Source organism: Staurois parvus, unplaced genomic scaffold (genome assembly GCF_062004578.1).
Source record: "Staurois parvus isolate SC_StPar_1 unplaced genomic scaffold, SC_StPar_1.0 ptg000175l, whole genome shotgun sequence".
Taxonomy (NCBI): Eukaryota; Metazoa; Chordata; class Amphibia; order Anura; family Ranidae; genus Staurois; species Staurois parvus.
In genome coordinates, this window is record NW_028317971.1 from 691,873 (window position 1) to 710,570 (window position 18,698).

At 38.0% G+C, this 18,698-nt stretch overlaps 1 protein-coding gene across 3 annotated transcripts in view; it reads left to right on the top strand.

Moving 5' to 3' along the window:
- The window catches only part of LOC149462367 (scm-like with four MBT domains protein 2), a 245,553-nt gene that overhangs the window by 129,632 nt on the left and 97,223 nt on the right, over window positions 1-18,698 (top strand). For 2 of the 3 annotated variants that reach the window (XM_089676863.1, XM_089676862.1), the window contains exon 5: window positions 8,532-8,597. The exons of the other annotated variant lie outside the window; for it this stretch is intronic. In XM_089676863.1, the coding sequence (XP_089532989.1) occupies window positions 8,532-8,597 (66 nt within the window). The remainder of the gene's footprint in view (window positions 1-8,531; window positions 8,598-18,698) is intronic. 3 annotated transcript variants of the gene reach the window in all.

The window sequence follows — 18,698 nt, forward strand, 5'->3', positions numbered from 1 at the left end:
GATCCTTGGTGCAATCTCAGTCTTTTGCAGACTGTCTGTGTAGCTCTTTGTCTGTATCTCGTACGGGCAGGCAGTTACTGAATTAAACTACTCACCAATGCCCTGGTAATTTATTGAGAACTACAAGCTGCTAGCCCTGATGGCTTGTACTTGTAGTTCATTAATTTATGAAACTCTGTGTATAAATGATGCGGTCATGCTGTCACAATTAGAAGGGGAATTGGGGAGAGGTTTCAGTAGCGAGAACACATTACATGATCCACTCAGATGGGATGTGTAGCATGCTCCCAAAGGAAAACATATCCTTTAATGATTTTTCTAATCTGTTCCAAAAAAGTTACATTCACGGCATGCCATGAATGATAACTGTCACATTTGCTTGTGATCTGAACCGAACTGTCAAGCCACCAATGACTGATGTCGTGACTGATCACATGTGCAGCACTATGGTAACTGCAGATCAAACAGAGGCTAAGATGGCAGCTTCCTTGGCTGTAACGTATAGGAGGGTTTAGTTCTACTTTAAGCTCTGCACTTAAAACATGTAGTGAATTATTCAAAGGTTTATTGTACCCATTACTAGTTAACTTAGGGTTCTCATGCTCCATTCTTTATATGTACAGTTTATAGGAAAGAAGAGAAAAGGGAGACTTGATTGAAACATTTTATACTTTAAATACATTAGGGGGTTAATAAGGTTCAAGAGGGTTGTATTTTCAATGTGAAACAAAGATCATGGGGAGTTGACCTCAAACTAACAGGAGGAAAGTTCAAAACTAATCTTAGAAAGTATTATTTTTCTGAAAGAGTAGTTGATGCTTGGAATAAACTTCCAGAGGAAGTGAGTCAGTTAACAATAAGTGGCTTCAAACATACGTGGAACAAACATAGATCTTAACAGAAAAGCAAACAAACAAACATACAAAAAAAAACATTCAAAAACATGTTTTAAAAAAAGGCAGACTTGATGGACCACTTGGTCTTTTTATGCCATCACTTATCTCTGTTTATATTCTGGAGTATGTGATTCCTGACCCACTGTTCAGAATCCATAGTGCATAGGATCATTGGAGACCCTTCTTTGATTACTGTAAGAAGGCACGTGGCATTATGACATGATAAGGAAGTTATTTTTCAATGTTAGGGAAGGTCCTAGTCAGGAAGTGAAGAGTGCTTCTTCAGAAGGACATTGATGTCACAGGAAGCAGCAATCCTGCCCAAAATTCTCCACAACAGTACTTGTCAGTGTACAAGGTAAAGGGGGCCTCAGCTTGCCCCCAAAGGGCTGCACATAATATTTAGTATATTGGTAAAGAGGGATGTCAGAGGCAGTCAACATACTGTAGGAAATGATGGTTGGAGACTGCAGACAGTATACATGTTTGGTAGGAGAATGGCGACATGCTGCAGAAGATAGTGTTAGACTGGGAACATTCTATATGAGGCTAGTAGAAATTACTGCTTGAGATTCAAGGCCTGTTGGACTGTTGGGATCCAAGGTCCACAAAACAAATACCAAAGAACCGTACATAATCTGAGGGAAAAAAAGGAATCCCCAATGGCTTCCATAAATGTGCTGAACTATTAGATTTTAATTATTAGCATGTGACTTTGGGAATATCGTTGCATGTATAACTTTACATTACAGTACATTCATAAGAAAAAAATATACCTACAACCAATTTTGTGTTCTGACCTGCTTATAAATATGCATTTTACATTCATGAATAAACATCTTTTTAAAATATAAAAGGTATTCGGCAGGGGAACTAGTAAAGAGTACCAATGTCTCCTTTAGTGGTTCACTGAAGGGCAGATTTTTCTGGCCAGTTGCTGATCCAAATGACCATCCCTACTGATAGTTTAAGACCATTGCAACAAGTGGGGATAAAATACCCAAACATTTCACTTAGTCTTATATTATATGTTATGTCTCTTGTGAGGATGCCAGAGAGACAAGGCTATATATTCTAACATAATTTTTTCTGCCTTGAGCAGATACCCATGAAGCACCACCATTACAAATCATGGGTCCCCATACAGTCTTCTCGACATGATCTCTAACATTGAAATGCCACTATATATTTTGAAGCCATGCATCCCTGAAAGAGACAAAAAAGATGATTTACCTTTCCAATGGCCCGTGAATACTGTCATTAGAAAAATATTAAAAAGAAGCTTATATGAAATTTAATGAGTGGGTTTACATTCACTTTTATTAAAATACTACAGATAATTTACACTGTAACTGGCCTGACCACTTCCATCATGTTACCATGCAACAACTAATGTCAGAAAAAAGTTGCAGTTAGTGAAGCAAAGTATGGAAATACAGTTTATACAGTATCTGCAGACTGTAAACACCTTGATTGCTTGACACAATACTTTATGAGCGCTGTATGGGAGGCAGATGTAAGGTCATGCTCTCATTGTCCATTACACTCAGCTCAAATGAAGTGGATTCACCTTTAATATTTCAAAGGCTGCCTGGAGTCAAACACCCACCATAAGAACAGACCCCTTTTAAAGGCAAATTTGTCTTTATTATTTTATATAAATTTAACAAGCAGAGCATAGTAAATATAAAAAACACATACAAATACGGTAACAAAAGAAAAACATCAGAGAGGTAGTTGTGATCCATGGGGATAAATAAAGATAGTGCAATATAACAGCGGGAGGAAAGGATCAATCGATATCACGGAGGTAGAACGTAACAGATTGCCGGGGGGGGGGGGTATCCCCTGGCACAGTGTACGGACCAATATGAAAGAACTCTGCACTACCAAGACGATAAATTGTAATTGAGGAGAAAGAGAGAGAAAAAGAAAAGCGAAGAGAGAGAGAGAGAAAAAAGGGGGGGGGGGGACCAGAATAAAAAATAAAAGAAGGGGCCAGTGTAAATGGTATTGAAGGAGAAAAAAAGAAAAGAGAAGGGGGTGGGGAGCGGGGACAGCAGTAAGCAGCAACGAAATAGCTGCCCATGCATGTCACATGGAAGCAACCTTGATGTACATAGCACGGCATGTGCCACAGGGTCCAAACGGTGGAAAAGCCAAAATGAGATTGAGTAACAGACTCCTTTTAAAGCGGACACCAACAGTCCAACCTCCTCCTTCCCCAAATACCATCCCAAAAAGCACTGGACCTGTGTTGCTGCGCACAGCTGGGCAATGCTCATTTCCACTTTTTTTCTCGAGCCATGCTGCTTTTTTACACTTTTGCGTGCTTAGCGCAAGGCTTCATGAGCAGTCGGCAAATAGTGAGCATTACCCTTCCTGTGGTTATCTGCTGTCACAGAGCAGGATTAGCAAATTTAGTTGGGGACAGCTCAGAAAGCAGAGAATTTTATTGGTGCTGTTGGGTCCTGTTGTTGTAAGTTCACAATCCACTTCCCAAGCTTATAGCATGCTCAATAGAGCCCAGGCTGCCGTTTCCCAGTAATACTGTAGGGCCCAAAGGGACCCATTATGAAAGGACTGCCTGTACCTCCTTTTGGGCAGCATTGTACCCTGTGTGTGCACTAGTCTTATCTCAGAGAAACAATTGTGATTGGCTCAAGAAGATCTCTGTTAAGCAGTTTTTGATTCTTCCTTTATGACTCGGCCAGAGTGTTTCTACATAGCTCAGAAATTCTCCAGTGACACTACAAGGATTAGAGGTTTTGTATATAATAATGATTTCACTTAATGTGATACATTTGGTAGATTCATATTACATATTGAGGGAGTATTTGGGGTCTTTTTGTTTGCTTCCCGTAGACATCAGAATGTTTCATGTACAGACCATAATTGGTTAAATCAGGAGACAATAATCTCACGTCTATGGGTACCTTAAAATGTCCGGGTAAAATAATAACAAAAAACATTCTGCTTTCTATGCACATGTCCCCATGTTTATCCTTTAAAGATCCTGTACGTACAGAAAAGTGCCTGTTGAATGTTGATCTGCCAGAAAGGCAATCTGCCCTTAAGTCCTGTTGTGGACTGACAACACATGACATTTTTGTGGGCTGAGTGGTGTCAGCCCTGCCCAATTTGCTTTTGCTGAACTACTGAAACTCATCCGCTTTCTCATCCCTACAACATAGACAATAATCATTAAGTACTTCCAAGATAAAAAGATAAGAGTTCCAATTAGACTTCTTAAAGCAGAACTATTGTCAAAATCTTTTTCATTTTGGGTAGAGCAAGGGAGAGTTATAATTCCTATCAGATCTTTTTTTGCCATCTCTGTCCCATTTTGGAGATTTCCCTTTATGTTCTGTCCTATAGCTAAACAGGAAGTGAAAGCAAATCCATGCAAGTTAAGGGAATCCTTAGGGGACCCCCTGGTCTCCAGAACTAGTGTCCCCATTGGAAGATTTCTATTACTTTTCTGCGGAAAACCCAAAATTTGGGGTTTTCTTTTACTTTCACTTCCAATCATAATGGTAAACAGGACAATAAGAGAGAGTAAATGTCCCTAATTGGGGTACAGACAGCAATAAAAACTGACAAGGGTTATAATCCCTCTCCACTCTATCCAAAACTAAAAAAAAATAAGGTTTTGCCATGCGTTTTACTATACGATAACACAAGGCACAGGACAGCACTGAATATCTGACATTTTCAACAGATATTTATCAAAAAGATATAACAAAACAAGTTAAATGGTATAAACAACAGACTGAAAGGTAGCAAATAAGAGTTCATTGTCAGGGTGTACATACTTTCAGCTCGTGTACATACAAGGCAGTTACGTTTTTTATAACCTTTCTTTCATAGCAATCAATTACTATTTTCCTAAAAAAACAAAAAACAATGGAAAGAGATCTTCAGATGAGATAATGAATTACAAACACTGGCCTAACTTTATTGTGATATACAACTATAGGCTATGCAAGGGTTAAAAAATGTCATGTATGCAATATACATTGTTTATTCTATTCAATTTTTGCTTAATTTTCATTAATTCTGGGAATTGTCACAAACAAACTAAACTGTTAGTTTTCACATACCCATAGGCCTACATTTCCAAGCAGATTGTGTAAACCCAAGTATTAATGTTACATATCTTGAGGCTGCAGTGCAGGTGCTTGTGATAGCATGTTATTAAACAGCTGTTCTTTTTTTCACATAACTTACCAGTGGCACCTCTATAACTGTGCAGCCTGCAGGAAAAGCCTTGTAAAAAAAGGTGACCTACATTGTCTGATATGGGCAAGGGAGCCAGTAAAAGAAGAGTTATTTGAGAATATCCTGCTTACATTGTGGCAACATGTCAATGTTTTTTTTCTTTTTATCGTGAACTCTAATGTATATCTCTGAAAGCATTTACAATCTCATTTGAAATAAAATTAAATGTGAATGGACATTACAGTAGCTCGGATGAAATATTGTACCACTTTAAAGGATCTGTAATTTGCCTGTTCTTAGGATCCAGGTAGCACTGTTATTATGTAGGTGTATACTGTACATAGGATGACAATACTTCAATAAACCTGAAGTCCTACATCCATGACGGGGTTCTTTAGCTAGGGAAGAGTTCTCTTTGCTTATTAAATGCAGAGATGCTGTTTTCATTTTGAATATCCACTCATGTGCAAGGGGAAACAAAACAAATAAACACCATTTTTTCTTATGATTTGAATACAGATTTACTTTATTAATTACATTTGTGAACATTACTTTTATAAAGGAACAGTCTTCCCTGTTTGTATTATTATTAATATTATTCAGAATTTATATAGCGCCAACAGTTTGCTCAGTGCTTCACAATATAACGGGAGACAATACAGCAACAATACAGTTCAATACAAGAGGGTTAGGAGGGCCCTGCTCTTTGGAGCTTACAATCTAAGACGGAGGGGATAGTGGTACAAAAGGTAATAACTGTGGGGGATGGACTTATAGGAGGAATAGAAGATTCCATTGTTAGCTGAGGGCAGGATAGGCTTCCCTGAAGAGATAGATTTTCAGATAAGGTTTGCAAACCCACCCCTTATTCCTGGAATGCCTGCTCTTGAGAAAACTCATGTGCATTGAGTAAGCAGTCACACTTACACACTCTACCCACCTCCCTGAGAACTTCTAGTCCATCACTTTCAATACAAGCCTTCATTTTTCAGTTTGTAGTAGAAACTCAGATAACTAGATCACTAAATAAAAAATATATATAAATGTTAAAGGAAAATATAGTTTAGTAAATGCTTTTTAAATATTTTGACTGGAATTGTTGGACACAAATATATTTGCCATGCATTGTTCCTCTGGTCCATATGTGGTAGATTGCATTTTTCCATACACCATAGTGCAGGTCAACCAAAAAGTGAAGCAGAACTCCATATTTTCTTAGTTTTTTTGCATTATGTTTCTTATTAAATTTCCCTTACTTCCTGTCTAAGTGACAATATTTTCACTATGGCAGGAGATGAGGGGGGAGTATCTAAAAGGAACACAGGCTGTGATAAATAGGCTGGCAGAGATTTTAGCCTTCCCCCAGTGTACAAAGAAGTGATTTTACTGCTGTGTTGTCATTGATTGAGAGATTTCTACCTACTTCCTATAGGCAGGAAGCGAGAAACAACTTTCCTAATGTAGCCGCAGGTAGCAAAAAAGCCTGATAGAGATTACAACCCTTTCCCATTCTATCCAGAACTAAAACGATTTTGACTTTAGAGTTATTACAATACCAAATGAGGTATTGACCAACCTGTCCAGTACTACTATGTGAACAATCTATGCAATGTTCAGGTCTGGATGAGTTATGAAGCATTCCATTGCTGAACAAAATTACATCCACATCATGTGAATGCAGGGTAGATGATAAAAGGAATATGTACTTTATAATAACATACAGGATAGATCAATGCTTTATTATGGAGTTTTTTTTTAACAAGAAGTCTAACAAGCTGAATTAAAATGTAATTCTTCCTCACAAGAAACATTTGTAGTATTTCAAGTTTCCATACTAGGAATCTTTAGTTATTTTTATGTTATCTAGTTATTTAAAACTATTCTGCAGTCAAAATTGAAAAATTGCATACTGGGACTACAGCCTGTCAACCATGGCTTTTGGTATAGTGTTGTAGTGTTCAGGGACACCTATCTGTTTAAAAATGTTGCTGTGAATAGTGGTCTGTGGGTAATGATAAATAATGATAAGGTATTGAAGGATCTTTATTTGTTATTGATTTTATAGAGGAATTTGGATAGTCCAACCCTGCTCATGTAGATCTGTGCTCTTCAGTGGGTCAGGAGACAGAATCTTCATACTAGTGATATTATGTCCCTGTTACCCTCTCTTCTCCAAAATTCACATTCAGCCTGTTCCCTGAGTGCTTTCAGCCCAGATACTTACTTGTTTTCCTCTGCCAGTCCTGCACTAAACTCTTGCTCCAAATTCCACTTTTCTGGGCTATGAACCTCTCCTGGCCATGGATGCTCTCAGTCAGAAGGACAGCTGACATCTCCTGATGCAGAAAGCTTGTCCAGACAGCATATAAACAGAACAGTGTTCTCACCCATCTAAAACTAAATTGAATTGAATTTCTGAGCTGAGCATAGTTCCCATGTTGCCTGGATAGCATAAGTAGAATACTTTTCTTATTTGGTGCCTGAGCTTACTATTTAAAGAACACCTGTGATGTATGGGTGGTCATTGCCACCCCTCCATTTAAAAATTTTAGTTATTTGTTATCTCGAATAACGTAGAAAGTAAAAAAAATATAACACTGACATAAATGCAGTTACCAGTATGAGAGGTCTTCACATTCCATTAAAACATCTAGTGGGGGCTTTTCCGGGCTCCAACTTTTTGCAAACCCGAAGGTTTAAGGAGTCTCTGTCATTCAAAGAAGGCAAAAAACTGCTACAATTTTAGGCACTTATTGGCTCATTACTATGACGGACAGCTTCACTTGCTAATAGGAATGTGCAAGAGTCAAGAAGGAATGACCAAGCTTCAAACACTGTTAAGAAGTGCTGGGGCTTTGCTTGTCATAACAACCCAGTATTTGGATGTGATAGGAAGGTGCTACAGATATATATATATATATATATATATATATATATATATATATATATATATACATACACACGCACTGTATGTATGTAATGGGGTACTTGAGATAAGCTTGATTGATGAGGGTAATTGGAATTATTTTAAATATCTATGTTGTAAAAGAAGTAATTAGGTTCACAAAAGTAATTAGGTACTTAATTAAAGAAGCATTTTCACTGAAACTAGTACAAGCATTGATAGACATTACTGCTTCTGGTTTCTCAGTTTTTGTGAATCCTAAATTATATATATATTGTCCAGATAATTAGAAATTATATCATATTTCTCCTGATATACAATAATTACAGCATGACCTTTATCTATATACTGTATACACATTTTTGGCTTTGAAATAAAAAAAAATATCGAATCACTTCCAAAGACTGTAATAGATTGTGGCATTGCTTGCAAAAGGGTATTGGTGTCTTCTACCATTACTTACACAGTTTGAAGACTTGGCTTTCAAATGTGGCATTTTCTCTTTTTAGCAACATTAGGTGCCATTGTGTTCCAGCGCCAACAGCACTTCGACCTTTCCAATGGCACAGCATCTGGTGAGTACATTTGTGGGGGAGCTCCTTAACCAACATTTAGAAATGTACATATACATATATTAGTTTCAATAGGATCATTGGATATAACTTTTAATAAAGTATTAGTTGTTTAACATTAACACCATTCTAAAACAATCCTGTGGCTATAGTAACACTAAAATGTAATTCAGTTACAAGCATGGGGTTACCCTTAGCTATGCGAACAAGAATTAATTTGTAAATCTGCTGAATATTAACATATCCATCCAAACTTTCTCTGTGCTAATAACCCCTAAACAGGCATTTCTTTATCTAAACTCAGTTGGCCTGCACCAGGTTGTTTGTGAAGATATGTGTACTTAGTCTGTGGATAAGCAAATAAGAATTTTATTTAGCACAAAATATTTTGCTTTCCTGCTTTTCATTTAACCTCCATGCCCCATTAAATGTTAAAATGTATAGCCAAATGTTTCAGTAATATAAGAAAGGGTTAAATCACCTACCAGTTAATTTTTTTTCATACTGTTTGGGAGATCACTTGCTGTCTTGAAGGTGCAACAGGAAGTGACAGGAAATCTCTTCAAAGTAAGGTGAATTCCCACATTGGAAAGCTGTTATAGAAACAAGTATACCCATTGGAAAATTACTCCTCACCTCTGATGTTTGGATTTCCCATCACTTACTGTCTCAGGGACATGGTCACCAAGGCATATAGGGAGGGTGACTTTACTCAACTGGGACGCTGAGAGCAATAAAAACTTGACAGTTAACCTTTGCCTCCTTTATCTAAAACTAAAACTAAATTTGTGACTATACATATACTTTAACCAGTTGCCATTCTGCCCTATAGCAGAAATACTGCTACAGGGTGGCATGGCTGCACAAAATCACGGATATATACATTATTTCCGTGCCACTATTGGCTGCTGGGGATGTCAATCACTTGGTCCCAGCCAGCAATTTCCAGCAGGGCTGAGAGGGGAGAGATCTGTGTGTACACAACACAGATCTCTCTCCTGTCAGCATGGACATGCTGCTTTGTATCTCTCTGCACACTATATTAACATATTGGATATGTTTTATAGCAAAAATTTGTAAGTCTTTTTTTTGTTTATAGCACAAGAAATTAAAAATGCAGAAGTGATCAAATCCCACTGAAAAAAAGCTCTATTTATAGAGAAAAAAATAACTAATTTCATTTATGTACAGTGTTGCAAGACTGCACAATTGTCAGTTAAAGTAATGCAGCGCCATATCCTAAACATGTCCTGGTCAGGAACGGGGGTAAATACTCTGGAGGGCAAGTGGTTAAATTATTGCTAGACTACTACATAGACATTATGAGATTTTATATAATTATATAAGAATCTTGGAAGAGATTTAGCTGTCTTGGAGTTAAAAGTGGTAACTATAGTTGTGCTTATCCATATGAGTTATTTTAAAATATTTCAGTTGCTTCAAACAGTCCCACTACCTATTGGGCTTGTCCATTTCTGGGGCAGCTTTACAGTATGCAGTTGTTTGTATGAATATGATGCAATCACTAATAGATTCCTTGCTAGATTAATAAATGGCCAGCACTCTTTTGCAAGGCAGAGTGTAGTCCAAATACCTTTCTTTTTTCAGCGATCATCCTTGGCACATACACTTTCCTAACATCTTTTGAATTTATGAATAAGTATATATATAAACCTGCGCTAATACGAACCACAATAGATAATCAATAATCAAAAATGAAATGTGAAACATATAGCAGCTGAACACAAAAACCCTGATACTAGGCAATCAACAATAAATACATAAGAGTGCAGCGCTTAAAAAAGTGACAAATAATTATAAGAAAACAGTGAAAAGTGTGTCAAAAATAGTCCATCCAAAAATAAAAGAAAAGTCCCAGAGGCTGTGATGAAACAAAAGAGATCCAAGGACAGTTGTGTCACCAACCACTACTATAGAAGGTTTACCAGAAAGGCATGACCCCCTGTTAAGAGTGGTCAATCGCGCTTTGTTAAACAATTCAGAAAGCTGGACACTTGAATCTTCCTCCAGATCACCAAAAGAGCAGATAAGGATTTTCCAAACAATGGACCTTAATTTGGGGAGCTAAAACACTCAGGATAAAGCTTGGACTTGTAGTGGAAAACATGCAAAGAAAGAGCACTCCACATACTGTAAAACCATAATCACAACATTTATTTAAAGTATGATTGCACTCACATGTAAGCAAATATCATTAGGCATTGATTGGCAAAAAATTATAACTTTTCCAGTTTCCAAAATAGCCACCGGCCGTTCGTGCATGCTGAGTAGCGTGTGTGCGTGGCTCTGTCCTACGTGTTTCGTCACAGGTACCTTTATCAGGGGGCCTAAGATGATGTTACCTGTGACAAAACGCGTAGGGAGTTTTCACTGTGTTCTTATGATTATTTGTCACTTTTTTAAGCGCTGCACTCTTATGTATTTATCTTATGAATTTGTCATAACTATTCTGAAGAACATTGCTCATGTATTACCACTTTAGGACATAACAGCAGACACAGAAATTAGAAAGCAGCCATTAATGATGTTTTCATTCCTCATAGAATCTATGAGATAATAAGAAAGATCACCTGTACTGAGTGATTAATGTACCGCTGCATAAACAGTGTTTCACTTTTGCACTAACAGCATTTGTAAGCAAATTTAATTACTGGCAATTTTTTTTTAACATTGTCATTAAATTAGTATTTCCAGCCAAGAAAACTAGGACAAGATGCTTAGAGTATATGTAAATCCAAGAACAAAAATGTATATGCTGCAGTTTATCAGTCCTTAGAGGCAATCGCTGCATTTGTTTCCCTTTTATTTTCACTATGTGATCCTGCCAGTAGCATACTTCCTACTTTAGTAGCATACTTCCTACTTCCAACACTGACCCACCATTCTGTGTCTATAGAAGAACAGTGCTGTCAACTTAGGACAGGAATCTAGCACACCCCCCTTGTTCTCCATAGCGTAGGTGGGAAGTGTTGTATTTTTTAAAGTGTAGTTGATTTGCACAGGGTTGATAACACTGATTGAGATTTGCACAGGAAGTGTCAAGCTCAATGGATTTCTGCCAGAAGCAAGAAGTATTTTTCTGCACTTATTGAACAGATATAGCAAATCTCTTAAAAAAATTTAATAAAAATATTATATGTTATGTATTTTCTATTAAAGGTGAACATTTACAGTAATGCTGAACGTAATAGTTTTGCAATTAGCAAATTTCCAGAGAAAACTCCTTTGAATAAAAGTATTCTCTGTTGGATATATTGTCACTTGGCTTACCCAACCAGTATTCCAATGCTTTATCACTTGACTGGATTAACTTGATACTATGTAGAGCACCCACCCATTCTCATTTCTTCAAAGATGTTAATACTGTTTTTATTGTCCAAATTGCCTTTATGTCTACAGGTTTAGAGCAACTGGATTATTTTTCTTTTATCTTGGCAATTATTTGGATCAGATCCACCCATTTATTACATCTGGTAATCCTTAGAAACAGTGCCATTTTTATATGTTTTCTGAGAATATTGTATAATTTATTTCCTCGCTGTGTTGCCATTTTCCAAAATGATAACACACAGTAACTGTTGTGATAAAAATATGGTATAAATTAATAAAACGTTTGGGCTAGGTTTATGAATCTCATGAGGTTAGAATAAAGCCGGCAAAACTGTGGTATTTTTTTCCTCCAAAGTTAATATTAATATTCTTTAACCTTAATATACAATCAAGTTCTAAGCAAAAGAAATATCTTTTTTAAGGTTACACTTTTAGTGCATTTACTTTAAATATCATTGTGGACTTTAATGTCCAGGAAAAAAAAAAGATTTGGGGTTCATTTTATTTTTTTTTAACGTGCACATATTTCTAAACTTAAATTTTATATATTTTTATTACTATTTATGTTAAAGCTTTATTTTGCTAATAAACATTTAATACAGGGTGCACCTATGATTTTCAAGAGAGAAAATACAGCTGAAGCTTTTCGATTTCAGACTGTATTTCTCAAATTGAAAGTTTTTATGGAGCTATAAACAGTAAAAAATAGGGGAAAAGTTATTTCTATGATTATTATAGCTATCTGTGTAATTTGAGCATGAGCTATTGATTTCTGTAAACAACAGTTTAGAGAATAGCCTGGTAAATGTATAAAAAGAAGCCTAGAGCATAACCTGATAGTTGAAAAAAATGTGACTATTCAATGCATCTTCTATATAGTACAAGGCTAAAAAAATAAAAAAAATACTCTATGCTTTATATCAGTGTTTCTCAACCTTTTTTCTGTCAAGGAATCCTTTAAAATTTTGGGTAGTTCCGAGGCACCCTTTAAAATTTTACAGCCTTGAGGCACCCCATTCTAAAATGGGGTGCCTCAACACTGTCCATAATTTTAACAGGGTACCCCATTCTACAATGTGAAAAACTATTCTTAAAGTTTTATATAATGCAGCAACGACCGCACATGTAGGACACCCAACATTAGAGGGGATTTATTCTTCCAAAGCAAATACACAATTGTACACTGGTACTGACTAGTATTCCAATGTTTTTCTTCTCCCTCAGTTTTTCTCCATTACTGAGCTAATGTAACCCCGGCACTGGCGCAGAGGGGCAGGGGAGGGTCAAACTAGGATGCTGTGCAGGCAGCTGACATCCTCCTCATCATCTCATGATGATGTCATTGGTTGTCAGGACGCAGGCGGCTAGAAGGTTGTAATGGTGCACAATGGAAACCTGTGGCTTTGTGTAACTAAAAGGTAGGCTAGTTCCACCCGCTGGATTGTATACAAGTTTTGGGCAATTTTTGGACATTTTGCCAAAGCACCCATGAACAAAACCTCAAGGCACCCCAGGGTGCCTAGGCACCCTGGTTGAGAAAGGCTGCTTTATGTTTCTTCTTGAAAAAAAAAAGGATCTATATACAAAACATATTCTTTAAACTTATCTCTGCACTGAAAGATACAATGAAATTCAGCAAGAAAAAAAAATTAAAAATTCATCCAAGCGCATACGTTTTTGGAATGGTTATTTATATGCCAAATCTGTTGAAATGGCTAGTACTGTATGTTACTAGGTACCTTGGATCAGTAGACAATCTTTTATCAGTGCTTTGCTTTTCACTTCTTTTTCCATTCCATATTAAAACTGATATTTACAGTATTAATTGTTTTTCTTTTTCAAGCTGATGGTAGACGAAGCTGGAGTTGTGGTGGGGTTGTCATAGTGAAAGTAATGTAACTGCTTCCGGTGGTCAACATTTGTGTGCTGTGAGTGTTTAAAAAGAAAAGGACTAGCAGACTGCATACATTACTATCATTTTACAAAAAATTAGGACTTTTCCAAGCAAAACTAAAATAATCATAATGCCCAAACAGTTCTTATTGTTGCTCCTATTATATTTTATTTTCTACATCCCTAAGAAATATTCAGCAGTATATTTCACCTAACCCTCTCTAATGACAGAGCTCTGAATACATTATTATAGATAATAATTATCCCCATAGCACCAGCCTTTTAAATGGCCTTCAGATGAAAACCAATATATGTTTTCACTAGTTGCTGATGGTACCAGGTTGGCCATTATGTCTTCTCTCAATTTCTGTTTGTGACAGAAGTATTACCAATGAAGGGCACAAATAGATTATTGATTTCTAAGTCGGACATGTGGTCTATGTAAACCAGCCATGACAAAACAGAAACTGGAGGGTGACTAGTCCTATGACTAGTCTTATTATTTCTGTCATTGCTGTTTGATAAAGAATAAGCTACATTTTAAACTACTTTAGTACCCTTAATTTTAAGGTAGATACATCAATGATGCATGAATGTTCTAAAATATAGAATTTCCACTTTTCCTTTCCCTTGTTGTCTCCTAAAATACTATTAAACCCAAGACCAAAAATGTAATATATTGCAGCCTACCAATCCTTTTTTTTTATCAGTTGCTTTTATTGAAATCGTACAAAAGTATAAATAACAAAGCAAGGTACATAAGCTTACCAATCCTTAGATGCAGTGGCTACATTAGTTTTTTTTTCTTTAGGCTTTTCCCCTCTATTTTTATCTGGTTATCTGGCTAGTAACACACCTCCTGTGTTAGACTACCTACGCTTTGGATGAAGGAGCACAGAGACACCTATGGACAGCGGTATTTGTCAATCTTGGGGGGGGAGGGGAGGTTTAGATGGACTAGCAGATTTAGATACACTAACAAATTGAAGGCAAACTCCAGCTAACAACATTTAGGCAGTTGCAGCAACAGGTTTATTCTTTTTGGGATAAAGGTTTTACATAAATAAATCAAATCTGACCCTTGTAAGCAGCTCATCAGTGTTAAATGGTTTGTCCTAACCCTCTAATTGCTACATTGGCAGGGCAGCCTGTTCTGTTGAAAAACAACAGACTTACTGGTAGGATCAGCAGGTGAAAATAAAATAAAGAAAGCCTAAAAAAGAAGACTTATTCAACCAACACATCTAAGAATTGGTAACCTGCAATTTAATAAATGTTTGGTTTCCTCCGGGTTGTTGTGATAATAGTTTGCCTTGGATCAGCATTAAGAGATGCCATGGTGCAGGAGGGCCAGCTGCCAGCATAATAACAACCAACAAAGCTCCAGGGTCAGGATGCATGGAGTCATTGGTTGCTATTGCCAGCCCGCCCCATGGCATCCTCTGGTAGGACTCTGATCTGATGGCAAATCTGTGAAAGGGTACTCTGTGAAGAGAGGATATTGAAGTGATGGAGGCTCTGATGTATAGGGGGACTCTAATGGACAGGGTGGGGCTTCAGATGTGATAAGAGGATTCTGTGATAAGACTTTAATATGATATGACTGGGTGGGCTCTGATGTAATGGGGAAAGTGATGAGAGGATTCTATTAAAAGGGAACTCTGATCTGATGAAGGGACTCCATGAAGGGGGTAAACCTGATGTGGCAGGGAACTCTGATGGGAAGTAAGGGGAGACTGATGTGATAAAGGAACTCTGTAGTTAAGGTTTCTGATGTCACTGGGGACTCTGATGGGAAGAGGGGAGGGGGGGTTCTGATGTGATGGGGGAGGGGGACTGTTATAGGATGGACTCTGACAGGTAGGGAGAAAGCTTCTAAATTGATGAGGGTGGATTCTGACGTGATTGGGAGGGGGGGGGGTGTCTGAGGTGAAGGAGAGTCTCTAATGGGATAGTGGACCCTCTGATGTGATGGGGGGACTTTGATGCAAAGGGGGGCTTCATGTGTTAGATTAATTTCATCAAGGCAGTTGTGTACATCGTGGCTCATGTTTCCCATTGCTAGTAACTGGGAAATGTGACTCTAAAATTGAGAAATTTGTCTCTAAGGGTGATCATCATTAGTTCTATTAGTTTACATGTCCTTTGCTGTCTGAGAGGAGGGCTCACTACATAAAGTTATGTATTAAATAAAGCTTCCTTGGCACCCCTAGATGTCTGTGTTATCTATTATAGACCACCGTTGGGCATAGACATTGAAGGGGATACTGGAAATTCCTTTTATTAAAAATGGAAAACACTGCAGTCTGCTCTCAGTGAATTTCCTTTGTACATTTTAATTGACACTTCACAGAAGGTGTGTGCTGACACATAGGAGTACATGATTGTTGCTTTCATCTCACAGTTCACTCACAGTATGCTTTGCACCTGCGTCTAACACAATCTTTTTCTAAATTTCTTGTAGGACTTAGAAATTCCTTTCTGTTCAATGAATAAATTCACTTTTGTTAATCACTAATAAAAGGGTGGCCAGTGTTTGGTTCCTACAGGTAACTGAGTTAATTAGAGTTTGGTTTGTACAAATTTCCCTAAGCCCCGTGCATACGATGAAAATATCGAACAAATGATTGTCCGTCCTTTTTTTTTTTTTTTTTTTTTTTTATGCTAGTCTCACATCGAAAGTGAAGAGATTACTAAAGTTACAACAGAATAAAAGTTCGGAAATGGTGTAATGTATGTATTGTAACTGTACTGATTAAACGAAGATCGTAAGATCTGGTGTCTTACAAGATAAATGTTCGTGCTTGTCCCTTCTAATAATTTCGGATGAAAGCTGGGTTCTAATGATCAGATTATCATACGTTCGCTTCAAAAACAGTATTTTTTGTATGATTTTCTGATCATGTGTACTAGTCTTTAGTCATAACCATGTAATTGAATTTAACAACAGCTGATACAGCAGAAAACAACGGTCTACCAATGCTGGATTTAGGAAAATAGTTGGGGCAACACAAACAAACTTAGTTTAAAACCTCAATTGCGTGTATTTATTTATTTATCGAGTTTATATAGCGCCAAAGGGTTTGCTCAGCGCTGTACAATAGAGGGGGGACAATACATGAAACAGAACAGCACCATCAAACAGTACACAAGGGGTAAGAGGGCCCTACTCTTTCGAGCTTACAATCTAGGAGGGAGGGGGTAGAGGCACAGGAGGAAACGGCTGTGGGGGATGGAGTGGTAGGAGGAGGGAAAGGCAGCGACTGTTAGGTGAGGGTGGGGTAGGCTTCCCTGAAGAGGTGGGTTTTCAGGGAGCGCCTGAAGGTGAGGAGGGAAGGTGACAGTTTGATGGATTGGGGTAGTGAGTTCCAGAGGATGGGGGAGGACCTGGAGAAGTCTTGCAGTCGTGCGTGGGAGGAGGAGACCAGGGAGCAAGATAGAAGGAGGTCCTGTGAAGAGCGAAGGGTACGGGTAGGGTGGTACCTGGGAATCAGGTCGGTGAGGTAGTTAGGGGCAGTGTTGTGAATGGCCTTATAGGTCAGGGTGAGCAATTTGAATTTAATACGTTGGGCAATGGGGAGCCAGTGGAGGGAGAGGCAGAGGGGGGTGGCAGAGGTGGAGCGGCTGGTGAGGTGGATGAGTCTGGCCGCTGAGTTCAGGATGGTCTGAAGCGGGGAGAGCCTGCACTGGGGTAGGCCGGTGAGGAGGGAGTTGCAGTAGTCAAGGCGTGAGATAATCAGGGAGTGTACGAGTAGTTTAATGGTGTCTGGGGTAAGGAAGGAGCGTATCTTGGCAATGTTCCGGAGGTGTAGCCTGCATGTGTATATATGTGTATTCTTTTTGTATATATATCAAAGGACTAGAATATTAATAATTTATCTTTCTATGCCTGTTCCTAGTTTTTAGCCTTTCATGTTCTCCCCCCAGAACTATCAGTCTTTCTGTAGTGTGCTCACTTGGATAAAGCGGTCTGTCCTCTATACCTTCATATGGTTCAACTTTAATATCATTGTAGGAGGAGCACAATGACGCACATATAACTAGTACTATGTTACATAGTTAGTCTGGCTGAAAAAAGACAAGAGTCCATCCAGTTCAACCATTGAAAAAAAAAAAAAAAGGTATAATCCTATACCCACAGTTGAATCAGAGGAAGAAAAAAAAACAGCAAAGCATGATCCAGTTTGCTCCTGCAGGGAAAATAATTATTTCCTGATCCCCCGAGAGGCAATTGGATATTCCCTGGATCAACTTCACCTTTAGATGTTAGTATCCAGTTATATTCTGTGTATCTAAGAAAGAATCCAGGCCTTTTTAAAGCAATCCACTGAGCTGGCCAGAACCAACTCTTGAGGGAACCTATTCCACATTTTCACAGCTCTCACTGTGAAGAAATCTTTCTGTGTTTGGAGATTACATTTCTTTTCCTCCAGACGTAAAGAGTGCCCCCTTGTCCTCTGTGATGACCTCAGGGTGAATAACTCTACATCGTGTTCACTATATGAACCACTGATGTATTTATACATGTTGATCATATCCCCCTTAATCTCCTCTTCTCAAGAGGGAATAAATTCAGTTCTTCTAATGTTTCCTCATGTGTGTAGGAGTTCTTGTTCCTTGTTTAAGCCCTACAGTGTACTCAATGGCACTCCGTGCTTCCCTTAAAGGCTTGCCACCACTCTCTGGCTCAGTGTTGCTTCAATATGTTGATGATTTGTTATTGTACAGGTCACGTAAGGAGGCCTGTAGACAGGATACTGTGTCATTGTTAACTTACCTGAGTGCTGAAGGTCACAAGGTATCTGGCAGAAAGTTGCCATATTGCCAGTAAACTGTAGTGTCTTGGTTTCACCCTCAAAC